At 31.7% G+C, this 14935-nt stretch overlaps 1 protein-coding gene across 3 annotated transcripts in view; it reads left to right on the forward strand.

Moving 5' to 3' along the window:
• LOC123290811 overlaps positions 1 to 14935 on the forward strand; it is a 471033-nt gene that overhangs the window by 435438 nt on the left and 20660 nt on the right. For all 3 annotated transcript variants that reach the window (XM_044871142.1, XM_044871141.1, XM_044871144.1), the window contains 2 exons: positions 266 to 437; positions 1298 to 3824. In XM_044871142.1, coding sequence (XP_044727077.1) covers positions 266 to 437; positions 1298 to 3824 — 2699 coding nt within the window. The remainder of the gene's footprint in view (positions 1 to 265; positions 438 to 1297; positions 3825 to 14935) is intronic.

A 14935-nucleotide genomic window follows, 5' to 3' on the forward strand; every position in this document is an offset into this window, starting at 1 on the left:
CTAATAAAATCAGAATTATATTGGTTTAATAATAATCGTTTTTTCCTTACACTCACAAATATAATTGATTACACGTAATTAAAACAATCACGCGGACAACACTTCAGAATCATCCAACTAACTTTTAGCAAGCTCACTATATGACCAAACTTTTCGTAAATCATACCCACTTTTTTTTGCCCCAATCCTTTCTACCCATGCATTCAAGAACTTCGTAATATTATATAAATTACATTTTATATTAAAATACATTTTTTTGTTTTAGGGTTTCACCGGGAAATTCAGCAAAACGAAGTGTAGGCCGAAGAAAAAATAATAATAAAACACGCACAGAAATTTTAACAAGTCCATTAAGCCAATTCCACAAATATAATAATGTGGAATGTATGGTTAATGGTGATGATCCTGCCATAACAGCAGCTACCCAAACAACACTGGTAAGTAATAAAACTACATTTGATCAAAGTCCTTAATTCTAAACTACTTCCTCCTCTCCAGTTTTATAGGCCCTGCACAAAATAGATCTCAAAATAAGGTCTAAATTTTAATGTGATATAGCTTATGAGCTGCTGGTCAGAAATAGACACCAGACTCAAAAATGGATAAATTTGGGGTATAAACCATTTTTTAAATACATACCTAAGGAGGAATGCTGCATACCTCCCCCTTCGGTTCGTAAACACACATTATGAAAAAATGATAAAAAGGTGTAAATATTATCGAAGATAATAAATGAGAACTCTAGGATATGTCGAAATAAATTTCGATTTTTGCCCCAATTTCCTAGATCAGTTTTTTGTATTTTTAAAATACGTGTTTTCGACTACCAAGTAGTCATCATCAGTAAGAATTAGCTAGTGAATGTTACTCTTTGCTAATTTGGTGGCGGACTGCGCGGTGGCGGTACTTGGTAGTCGAAAATACGTATTTTAAAAATACAAAAAACTGATCTAGGAAATTGGATAAAAAATTGAAATTTATTTCGATAAAAAGGTGGCAAAGTAACTCTCTCGAGGTACACCTACTGTATATTCGGGAACCCGATTTGGCTTGCTTTAATTGTTAATTGTATTTCCGGTTCTATAAAGAAAAATACCATACATTTTTGAGTCCATCTGCCCATGTTCGAGTCTTGTGTAGATGTGGACTTTTTACTGTAAGGTCGTAAGCTATAAAATATCCAAAATATAGACCTTTTAATCCAGAAATCCTATCATTTATCGTAATCTTTAGCCCAAATGAAAAATCCTTTAAGTACCAATTGTGTTTTTCTAATTCGTATGTTTTATTTTTTTAGCCACAAACACGCCATCAACGTCCATACGGTTGGGATAGATCCAACTCTGAAGGTTTTCACTTACATCAAATCAATCCAAAAAAAATGGGACAACGTTATGCAAGTCTACCATATGATTCACGTAACAATCCAGTTGCCCACATAGTAAGTCCATTAAACATTCCACGATGGGTACCACCACGTACAGTGCCTGGAGCATCTGAACGTCATCGTGAAGTATGTCGCCGACATAATATACAATCAAGCAACGAGAATCTATCAGCACCAGATAATCTCGATAACAATTTACGTCCATTAAATAATGATAACGATGCCGAACATTTCTCTGATGATTCATTAGAAGAACAATTACCCCCTCCACCACCACAACCGTGTTCAAAGCGAAGCAGTATCGCCTGGGAAGTTTCAATCGGTGATGACGAGTGTGTTGACGATCCATTACTTACCCCAGGAAGTACAAAAGTTGTCCGTCGTCGCCGAAGAAAGTCAAATGGTGACCAATTATCACATTCTAGTACAAGCTCAATACCAAATCGGTGTTTACGAGATTTGGATTTAGATTGGCCTGATCCTCCACCATGCAGTACTGAAGATGAGATTATTTCACCGTTTTCTGATTCAGATGATCCAGTAATTTTACCCGACGATGTCCATTCATCAGATTTTAGCAATAACAGTGGAACTTATGTCATACGTCGCGGGCGTAACAAAGAACGGAAACCGCTATTACAAAATCTCAATAATAGTTGTCAAATGTCAACAAATTCAAATTTATCATTAAACTCAAGACTGAGTTCAGATTTAAGTATACCACACTCTCGTTATAGTACAGATTGGAATAATAGTTCAATATTATTTAGCCGGGAACTAATTACACCGAATTCCCGAGTAAGTATTGATTTAAGTACACCAACATCAAGACAGAGTCATGAATTAAATTCACCAAAATCTCGATATAGTTTGGATTTAAATATGTCGTCACGAGATTCATCAAGTTTTCAGCAACATTTGTCACAGTCACACAGTTCATCGCGGCGATCAAGTGATCCTAATTATATAACTCGATCATGTACACCAAATCAATCCCGAACACAAAAACATAGCACAACCTTTGATAATATTAAATCGCTAATGAAAGAAGGTGGCATCGAAAGGACCTCATATACCCCGAGTGGTCCTGAAGATGATGACGAGGATATTTCTGGACCAATTTATAATCATCATCAAATTATACCACCAAATTTAGTTCGAGTTGTTTCGTTACCCACGCTAACTGTCGATGAATTTACTCCACGTCGAGAATTAACTGTAACTGTTGAAGAAGAAGAGGACATAGAAAGTCCACGACAACAGAATAGTATGTCACCACTACGGAAAGTCGAAGAGAATATCAGCGCACTTTTAGAACGACAGGATTTAGATGTTTCTAAATTACGATTAGAAGATCGTAATTATAAGGATACGTTACAGCTGAATTTAAAATCACATAAAGCTCACATGGAAATCCCGAATTTAGATCGAAAAAATCGTAAAAACCGAAATGAAGATGATGGAGGAACGCCAAAATCAAAACGAAATGGGATACAAAAATCAGAAAGTGCAAAAGAAATGTTATTATCACATAATCCTAGCTTGGAAGATGATGAACCAGGGTTAACGAATTCAAATTCAGTTGATTTTCCAGTACGCGTTGAAATTTTGCAACACGAATTCCCCCCATTACCTCCATCCCCTGTTGAAGAAGATGATGATGAATATCAAGAGATTGCAAATCCTAAACGTGCTGATACATTACCTATACATACAGGTGACTCACCACCCGCAGTTCCTCCACACCGTGGAGGCAGTACCGATACGACGAATAGCTTAAAAACACGTTCAATGGATGCAGAATTCAGCCGTGGCTATCGAAATAATTATTCCAGTAGGCAAACTACAACCCCAACTGAACGTCGAACGCTACCGACAGATTTATTACCAGGTACAACTCGACGTCGAACATTTCTTAAACGCGCGTCACAAAGTCCAAGCGAGTCCAGTTCGTCAACCCAACATCATATGCAAACGTCATGTTCGTTACCAGAAACCCCAATTTTTGCACGAGGATGTGATATTCCTCGAACACCCCATCGTCGGGCACCTGAAGTACCAACTACGTTAGGCTCGTCAAGCCGTACAGCTCCACGACAAAGTAGTACAATGGGTACACTAAATACGATTGGCTCAAGTGCGGCATATCGACGCACTGGTGCTTCAAGTACGGGTTTAGAACAAGCAATGGTTGGTGCTGAGCTATTACGTTTAGCTGGTGGTCCTGGACGGGGATGGTACCCACGACATAGGCAACATACACGACCTGCCTCAATTGAACACTTGGATCGATTGGCACCAGGTCATTTAGGTTCAAATCCATGGGACTGTAATTCAAAGAAACCTTTGACGTTACCACCAAATTTAACACCAAAGTTTTATCAAAGATCACCACGTGAAGCGTTACGAAGAGTTACCAGTTTGTTAATACGAAAAGGTAAGCAATTTTTTTTTTTTTTTTAATTAATCGTTTTGTAACGCCTAGTGTTCTCTGGTGTAAGTAAACATTACAAAAGATAACAATGCACTATTTATATCATCTGGTGCTCAAAGTTTTCAATATCAAAAGATTACAATACATATTTTATCCATTTACTGAATAAATGAGTACAGAGTTTTGTATAGATTAGATTAGATTAGATTCTGTACATGATTCATAAAAAAAAATGTATGTCGTACAGAAAAATAGTTCTAAGAAATATTCTGAGCGTTTTTGTAGCTCAAAATTTAAAAGCGTTTCATGAAAAATTTGAAAAAGAAAAAAAATACGTGAATAAAAAAATTGTTTATTACTACAACCTAAAAGTGTAATTGGAACGTTGACCGAATGAAAAAACGCTTGTTTTTTTTCTGACTCTTTTCTAAAATTTGAATATTTTTTCACTAGATTTTTGAAAATACGTATTACAAATACCGAACTGAGTAAAAAAATCTATGTTTTTAACATTTATTTAAAAATGCTAACTGTTCGCTTAGATATAGTCCAAAAACACATTTAGAAAATTTCAAGTTCTGTTATCAAGCTATTTTTAGAAAAACTGGGAATCTTGAAAATTGTTTTCTCTTACCCAAAAACTAATGGTCTACGAGCCGGTATAAGGGCGATCAGCACTCATCTGATAACCACATGAGACATATTTTGTATGCAATGTTATTGATGATAAACACGGCTATCATAGTTTTTCAATCCAAAAGTGTGTTTATGTTATCATTTTAGGTAATATATTTAGAATTTTGCATATTGTGGATTAAAAACGCATTTCGTTTTTAAACAATAAATTCTAAACGCAAAACAATTCTCTTACTACAACACTATTGAAAATAGTAGCTGTACAAGTTCCAAATAATGTATAAGCTTCGATTCCTGGCATATAAAGTGTTTTTTTGATTAAATTTAGGTATTTGATAGCGCAAACCGTTAACAGTAAATAGGCATTAATTTTGTTGAATTATTTTTGTTGTAAAAGGTACTTTCAGTTTTCAAAAAAAGAGTTTTTCGAATTGGTACATACCAAAAAATTGATGAATATTTACCGCCAATTTTTGAAAGTATGTCAAAATGCAAAGTTATTCGGTTGATAATACATAAAACATACTAATCTAACTTACCGACTAATACATATAGTTGCTCTGTTCTCTAAAAGATGCCGCAGTATATATCATAAGCAAATAAACATTCATTTGTTTTCAAAGCAATGCTGCCCTCATATGTGTTTATGTTGAACTATTCATTTACAAATTAATATGATACGAGCACATTTGTCTCCTCCATACAGCTGTCACGTGACATTAAAAACGTCTGATCACCAAACATCGACCTTGGTCACCTTGACTACAACAGCAGGAGAAGTACTCACCGGGCTTGAGAAAATAATCTTGTTTTTTCTTTATCTCTTTTTTTGTTTTGGTAAATTTTAAACTATGGATTCATTCCATTTTGAATTTTTTTAAATAGTCATTGTTTATTAAAGCTAATGTCTGCCCAGAGCATCTTCAAAGACTGAACATGCTCGCTTCGGATCAATATAATTTTATCAAAAATTTATTTATGGCAAAAAGTCCATGAATTGTGCTTTTTTACTGTAAAAAGCTTTTTCTATTTATTTTACAGATTGTTATCAAATAAATTAAGGCTAAAATAAATTGAAAAGAATTCTCTAAGGAAATTTTCAACCAATATATTACAAATCTCAGAGCTGTTGTGTGTCTCATAAATTTCTACCCCTTTTTCTAACACAACCCATTATTTTTACTGCGTTGATACGCCTTTTTATGTAGAATTCATCATCTTTTCAAAAAATCGTAATACGCAGAATCAACGATGAAATTATAAATTATGGCAAAAATATTTTTGTCGTGGTTAACAAACAGCGATTTACACTGATTGTATCTAATCTTATCGAACATTAATAAAAGCTCATATTGCAGATGTTGGCTTACCCACACTTACATATTAAACCATCGATTCATGTCGCTAAAATTTGTCTATATTTTTAATGGTAGCGTTCGTTCATTGACCTAAACATGTGATGCGGTAGCGAAAGCTTTTTCTGTACAGGGAGCTTTTAATATAATAAAGACGAAATTAAAATTATTACCGTGTGATTCAAAAAAGTACGAACATTAACTTTTATTTTCTTGCGATTGACAAAAAAATAGTTGAATTTTTTTGTTTATTTGTAAACACGTATAGTTTTTTATGGCAGTTTCAAATAACTTATGGCATTTCCGTTTGAACTGAAAGTATGCACAAACTTGGTCTTTTCAAATAGAACATATACAGGGTTGTGGCATATTAAGTCATGAGTCTTTAAGAAGTTTTTTTATTCGTACTACATATATTCTCCTGGGATGTTAACAAGACTAAAAATTTCAACTGAAAGGTAAAAGAATCAATATGACAAATGAGTGATTGATTAACTTTAAGGTTTAAGCATACGTTGGCAACTTCTGTTTCGGATACGTGAGGTTACTTAATTTTTGTCGTAATATTGTGAATTATTTTTCGGGGCGGACTTTCAAAGTCTATACGTACTCCTGCAGCAAGCTCTTCTTTGTCGTTCGTCCTGCTTTGAGAAGTATCTTTTAGGGCCCCCGCAGACTGCAGACTTTTTATCGGCCGATAGTTTGGTCGGCTTCTTAATCAGTATGGAGAGGAATGCATATGCGCACACTACAGCGATTTTTATCGGCCGATAAAAAAGTTTGATGTGGTACCCAATTACATTCAAACTTATGTGTCGGCCAACTATCGGCCGACTGTTTAATCAGTATTGGGGCATACACGATCGCGCATACATGACGATTGTTTAGTCGGCCGATAGCTCAGTTCGCTCTGTGATTTGGCTCTTCCACAGGTATAGGAAGTCTTAAATTTGTATCCTCCTTCGCTATTGCTGGTCCAATTAGCTTGAAAAGTTCATTGAAGCTGGTAATGCTCATTCAATAATAGGCGGAAATTTTTTTCGGGTAATCAAGTAATTGGGAATGCATAGTGTAAAATTTTCCACTAACTAATCTATCACTGAGAATGGGATGCACCCGATACTCTCGGAATCTCTTGTTGATTTTCCTCCTCCGGAGTATGATAAGACCAATAATTTTCCTGGACAATATTTTCATTGTGCGACCGCTTCAACAGTCAGTTACAAACTAGTTCGAGAATAGTCGGCCGACTGTTGGACTAGTGTGCGCCCTGTTCACCAACCAAACTGTTTAGTTGGCTCGGTGTGCGCACTTTCAGCCCAACCCGACTAAACTATCGTCCGATAAAAAGTCTGCAGTCTGCGGGGACCCTTAAAGTCTACTGTACAATTTTAGTCATATGTCGGTTGCCTGCTGATAAACGCATGCGCAATACCAGTCATATTTGACATGTACGTGACAGTTAACCTATATTTATTGTAAAAAAACATTGACGAATACACCATTGTACAGCAGCCTTAAAATATTTTCTTTTTTTTAATTTTCATATTCAGAAACGTCGGAAAACCTCGAATGATCTACTTTGTTCATTTGCAGCAACTTTCGACTTATATAGAAAGGCAATTCTACTTTCAATATTTTTGAAACTGTTTACATTCTAACGTTAAGGTACAATGTAAACAATACATTATTGTGACGATATGACGGTATATTGTCTAGATTTATAAATTGTGATGTGCGTTAAAAAGTTTAACACATAAAACTAAACCACATTTATACTATAAAGTATAAGTATAAAATAAAACTGACACACGGTACCGGTTTCTTTATCTGTATAACAAATACTAAGAAACAAATATATTTTGCTTGGGGGCGCTTATAGAATGTCAGTGACTCCATATCCATACTATACAATATACAGATATAGAGTGCTTTTAATGGCTGCTGCTCTCATATATTCCAACATGCGCTGCTCCTTTGTTGCTCCGCTAGAAATATACTCGAGAAGAGTTATTTATCTCATTAAGGGTAGGATTCTTAAGTGTATAAAATATTTTTCCACTCATGGAATCTTTACCATATAGTTTTAAATTACTTCAGTTTATTAGCAGGACAGTGTATCATAGAAACGTGGACATGCTAGATAAAATATCATTTTCTCACCCCTGCAGAAAGTATCAACTTTCTGCTCGCTGTGCGAAACAAAGTTGCCGCAGTCTGCCTCGTCGGGGAGAAAAATAGTATACACATCATGGGAGCAAGTAAAGAATGTATCAGATCTCATAAAAGTACATTATTGTTTTATTATATGAAATTTAAAAGTCGTAATTTTTAATCTGTATATCACATGAGACATCATATAGGCAAAAAAATTACGCATTAATTACTAATCTGTTGATGGCTTTCATAGTAATTGTGGGTACTGTTACCATAAATTTTATTTATACATATAATAATTACATACACGACTGTTGTTTTTACCAATATTACATCACCAAAATAGCTGACAGCGTTTTTGCGATAATAAAAAAAGATTAAAATTTAATTTGATTTTATGACAAGAAAGCGTGTTTATTTTGCCGAAATATATTTTTGTGGCATTTTATTAGGAAAATCAACATTCTGAAATACTTTTTCAAACATAGTAGAATACCCTATTGCGTAAATAAAAGTGATTCTTTACAACAAAATTCGGTAGTGTCGGTATCATCCAAGTGCCAGATCATAACTGTCTGGGCAATGAATATAATATTTACTCTTTGTATCTTAGTAAATTATTGATATCTCTGATTCCGAAAGTAAATCACCTTGCTAGACTAAGACTATTTAATGTACAAAAATCCTGGCCCTATAACCACGATGTATCACATATTATTTATTTATACCTAAAACTCTTTATTGCTCTAATATACTTATTTCATTCTCTCGTTATTATCATTATTATAATCTGTTGTATTTAGATATACCTGTCTTTCTCTCCATTGCTAGATAATATTAAAATGCCGCTCGCATAAATTAATGCAAAATTATATTTAGAAAAAAATGTTTTAAACATTTAGTAATAATGCGAGAAAAAAACGAATTGTTTCCGTTTTTATTATGTATTAACAAACATTTTTGTTCTACCCTTCAATTGAAATGAAAAGTTTTATTCATTTGTTTTCATTTTCCATTTCCCCATTATATAAAAGAAAGATCGTAAAATTCTCTTTATTAGAGGGCAAATAGAGAAGGTACAAATTTGATTGTAAATAGTAGATAAAATGGAAAATAAAAAAGGTGTAAAAAAGATTATGAGTTTGATATTTATTACACAGTTTAATTCAATTGTTTTGTTTTTTGGTGTGTATTAAAAGGATTGAAAAGAGTTAGTACAAAATTGATTGAGTATTTGAAGATAAGCAAGAGGTATAGATCCATAGTCCTTTTAGACGTGTTATTTGCACAGGTATATGAATACGTAGAGCAAGCTAGAGGTCAAAACTGGCAAAGACACAGGCGAACTCACAACAGTCTTCTCTCTCGCTCCACATATAGCATATTCTTACAGGCTAGCAGACCCCTGGCGTTCTCTATCTGTATTATCTCTATGATTATTTGACAGTCTTTTATCTTTGGGGGCATCCATAAACAGTGTCGCCAACTTTCAATTCTGAAGCCTACTAAACAGGCGACAGATCACAGATCAGACCACTAGACAGCAGTGTCACTAGAATAATTTTCGATTTTTATCACAAAACTTTCAATAATTAGCATAAATGATATTAAAATATTAAATTCCACTCAAAAAATTTTTTAGCAAAAACATTTTTTTCCTTCTAAAGTTTTGTCAAAGAAGAGTAAAACCGCTAGTTTCAGTAGTAAAATTAATGAGTTGGCAACAGGAAGGGCAAGCTGTTTGAACATCTCGATTGATTTTACTCAAACTCTATAATTTAAAATGTGAGTTAACATCATAAAGTTTTTTAATGTTTCATAATCAGTTTCATTTTATGAAGCATTAAAAATAATCCACATTAAAAACACATATCTGGACAGGTATTGATTTTTCTAAGCCAACGAATTGGAATAGGCACCTAATCTAGTTAATGGCATTTCCCAATAACCTTTTGAATTTTGAGTGGCAATCATTTTAAAAAACATAATTTTATGCCGCATTATTGAAGAAAATTAACTTTAAGCATGAAAATTGCGTTAAATTAATTCTCTAAATTTTTTAATATTTGATGTCAAAAAATGTAAATTAATACTTTGAGATTATATTCCCAGTTTTCTCATAAAGTATTCTATTCTATTAACAAATTCATTGATTCGTATATGGGTACAGTAAAACCTCAATAACTATTTCTTGAAAATTTAACATATTCTTCTATCATTTATCCATATGAAGTATCTCCAAAACTATCGCCATTTTTGTTTAACACCTTGTAGTTCAAAATTGTTTGAATTACTATAACGTCTTGTTACACACCGTAAACAAATCAAATAAAAAAATTAATTTTTTTTTTGTGTAGCCAAAAATGAATGAAAATAATTATTTAAATTTTAATTGATCTTTAAATAAAATCAAACATTTTTCAAGAAAATTATGTCAAGTTTAAAATAATTCATTTAATTAAACTCGTTTCAAAAAAGAACCTGAACAAATGTTTTTAATTTTTTTTCTTACTTGTTCTCAATTTAAAATCCTCCTCTGCAAAAATAGATTTCTATTATTTATTTCATATGCTGTATTTGTTAATTTCATTTACACAATAATGAATCGTATCTAGACACTCTTACGATGATACATTTTTTAAAAAACGTACTGAAGGGTATTGGGCCCGCCAATCTTTTTCGGATGTCAGTTAAGGGTTAAAAAAGCGCAACATCTGAATGTTATATGCCTTGAAAGTAATAAAATTTTTGTAAAACCTGTGATGAAAGTTAATAAAAACAAGTGTTAAGGCACAAAGAATAGTCTGACACAGACTGTAATCTGTATATTTGAAAGAAAAACTGACCAATTGACATATCAACCCACAGCGAATTTGCTGCATGCATGTGAATTTACATTCTAGGTGAGCAATTTGGAATGATTTTTGGAAAAACTCCTAAGTGCCGAAAAAGGGGATGAAAGTTAAAGTATAAAAATCCATCATTTTTTAATCCACTACTTTAATAAAAATAAACAAATAAAAGTGAAAAATCTTTCAAATTATTTTCAAAAAGCAATATTTTCAACATAGTCCACGTTCGTGAAACAATGTTCCCTAATTTTTTTCCCGAGATATGCAGAAGTAGTGTGTGCTTGTGTTGGCATAAGGAAAAAAGTAACGGTTTTCTTTGCTGAAATTGAAACATATTCTATTCGAGATGTCCAGTTCTCGTTTTATCAAGCTTTTTACAAAAATCTCAGTAATTCTATGATGGCAAATGGAATTAACAATTAAAAAATGAATTATGAAAAGTAATGTGTAAATGTACCTTGAACTTAAAAAAAAATCAGATTTATTTAATTTAGGCAATGTTTGTAGGTTGACTAAGTGGTCTATAAGTTTTATTTAATATTTAATTTTTAATTTCTTATTATTTTTTTAAATATTTATTTATTTACAGGAAACAGATAATAGTTTTATTTATACAATTCAATTACTACATAAATTTATTACACATTTATTTAACTCTTTAGTAACTGTTTTAAAAGAGTACTACTTGTTGTATATACTCGTCATGATAAAAAAATATGAAGTGAACGCCACACAACCTCTATATACAGATAAAATAATCTGGCATACATTTAAAAGTATAGTGAAACTTGAATTCGACACTTGACTTAGTAAGTTACTGGAATAATTTACATTTAAAAAGATTATTTTTGCAATTTCGTCTTTTATTTTCACAATTTCTAATGCAATAACTTTAATTAATTGTTATTATTCAATAATTTTTCTTTGACATTTACTATACCAATTACATGTACACAATTGAAAAATCATATTTTAAGTAAAACGTGTGATTTATTGCAAATTTCATAAGAAATCATCGCTGTGGTCGATTCAGTTGTCCCCTCCGTCTATACTTCAAAAAGTGAAAACAAACAATTGACTGAGTTAATTGTTGACATATCCTGTATAGAAAGTTTTGAATATCAGTGCTTGCATTATTTTTATAAATTGGAAGCGTTTAAAAAACTAACACAATTATTTGGTTTTTCGAAATTATTTTCTAGAATTTTTTTCCTTTTTCGAGAATATTAACACAAAACTATTAGTTGGAGCTATCTGCAAATTTTTAACTCCTTATCCTTTATAGTTTTGGAGAAAATGGACACGGCGCCCTCATGGGTAAGCTATGACGTTTACGAAAAAATGTCTCAAACAAAAGTTGTTTATTTCTTTTATAGGGCACATTTTTTACATTTAAACGTAACTTCTCGTTTTTGAGTTATCGTGTCCACAGGTGGACAAACAAAATAAAGATATACAGTAATACATCCAGAAATAGACTATTAAGGTGATTTTATACCTATACTAAACACCTATACTAAAATTTTGTTCGTAGCACCAATATTTTTAAACGTTGTAAACTTAGGACTAAACGTGTACCTTGGATATATATTACATTCTTTATTAAAAACAAACAAATTTTATTTGAAATATTTTTTCAAATCTTATAGAATTGTCGTTATTCTGAATTCTGGTCGAAAAATTGTTTTCCCGATTTTGAAAAAAAAACCCCACACACTCAAACGAATACAGTATTCCTAGAAAAACTGTGTATAATTTTGATTTAAAATTTAGATTAGAAACTCTTTTGCTACGTGAACTATACTTTATTATAGCTGTATCATATATTATTACACAGGAGTTATGTATTATCTTAAATACAGTAGAATCTCGATAACTTAAACCTTGGTAACATAAAAACCTCTGTTACTTCAAAAAATACTATGTTCCCTTCCCATCAGAGCTCAAAACCTCTATAACTTAAAATACGCAACCTCTATAACTTAAATAAATAATCTCTGTATAGGCCCTCAGTAACTACATAGAAACATGTACATACCTCTATATTAACTAGGGTACATAGAAACATGTACATACCTCTATATTAACCTTTACCTAACATAGACACTTGATAACTTAAAACCTCTATAACTTAAAATATTTTGTGTTTCCCTTGGACTTTAACTTATCGAGATTCTACTGTAATATAATATGTATATGTCAACGTAATATTGTAATTTCCGTCAGATTGTAAACTGGTTACAAAAAGCCACTCCAACAAGCGTTAACTCAACACCTACTAAAGAAAAATCAACTCATTGCGTTATGTTTAATTGGTCTGGGGTGGTTTTTGGCCCTTTTTTGAAAGTCAAATTTACAATTTTATTAGTTAGTTTACAATTTGACCCAAATTACAAGATTACGGTAACAAATACACAGTAAAATACAGTACACATATATTATATTTAATAATATTATTACATTTACAATTGAACCGGAACTGGTTATTTTAAAATAAATTTTTAATTCATTTATTTGAATTAATATGTATCATTTTTCATATGTTATATAAATAACAATCATAAATTTAACAGTTTATTATTTCTGTTTACGAACATAAAAAAAAGTCAAATATGGGTCCGTGATTCATTGACTGATTGTTGAACAAAAAAATTAATAAAAAGGTATTAAAAATTGAATTGAACAAGTCATCGAAGTAACGTTGACAGAAGATTTCTTGCGAGAGGTGTATGCTCCCCAAAAGACGTGTAAAAGCCCAAGCTTGCTTAAATTGTAAATTAAGTTAAACAACCAAGGTAACAGCCGTTTCCAGCCTACTTGTCCTATATCACATTTTTATGGAGGGGTACTCTGCACGAGTCTCAACAATATTGTTATTTTAGCCTATGATCTTCAATTTGGCTATTCAGTGCTGAATTCCAGACAAAGGTTGTAGCTATTCCCTAAACGGAAAATTTATCGCTTGTAGGCATCGCATCCTTTAAGGACATATGCAAGGATTGAATAACACTAGGGTTTTCAATAAAACTTTATAAATAAATTTTTTTTTTAAACAAAGTTTCCACAAAAAATTCCTAGGTCATCGGGCTTTTTATTATTATTTTATCGTTCAAAGTTGGCTGAAAAAATGATGAATCATATAGGTTATCCTTTTCAATTGGATATTTCTATATCAAAAAATCTAGAGAGTGTGATAAAAAAAAACTATCTAAAATATTTAGCCAATCTTTTAGTTTATAATAATAATACCAGAAAAATTGGTTGTCGATGATATAAAAACAAAATTTTAATTTTATTATGAGTTCATCGAAGATCCATCATTTGATGAACAGAGACGACTATAGTTAGAGTATTGATGATTGAAGAACGATATCTATATTATCAAATTTATAAGCAGCACTTGAACACAATATATTATATATTTTTGTAGTTTCGTGGTTTGTAAAGCTAAAAATATTATATGTATGTACCGTGCAATAAACCAACACTTTTTTACAATACTGTAGGTTTACAATTACTTTAAAACAATAAGATCTGCAGATTTACCACTCGTTTTGAAAATTGATCAAACTTCAGCAGCTCTCTAAGCTTGGACATACTTTTGGTAGGAAGAAGTTTTAGAAAAATAATTTTGGTCGTGAGAGATACTAATCAAAAGTTTTTGCCTTAAAATTTCATAAATATAACAATACATATTTATTTAGGCATAAAACGTACAAAACGATCGAAATGTATAGGCAGTCCCGGTTCGGGGTGAAACAGATGTTCATCCTTGTCTCTCATTCGGTATGCACATGGCTCTAAGTTTTAAGGCTTTAGTTTTTGAAACTATAAAGTTTAAACAATTATTATTTCTAAATTATAACATAAGAAATTGTTTTTTATCGTAAATTTTAGAAAAGAAAGTGAATGTAATTATTATAATAATAATGATTGATAATAATATAACGAATAATAATGTTTAATGAGGCTGAATTCGATAATATCTTTTTAAGTATTATTTTGTATGGTTATAAATTTTCATTTTGCTGATACTTATTACATAGTTAGAGAAAATTTGTTGGTACATAAAAACAACAGTAAATCACTTTCATATTTTCTATTAATATTGTAA

The sequence above is a fragment of the Chrysoperla carnea genome, chromosome 1 (assembly GCF_905475395.1).
Source record: "Chrysoperla carnea chromosome 1, inChrCarn1.1, whole genome shotgun sequence".
Lineage (NCBI taxonomy): Eukaryota > Metazoa > Arthropoda > Insecta > Neuroptera > Chrysopidae > Chrysoperla > Chrysoperla carnea.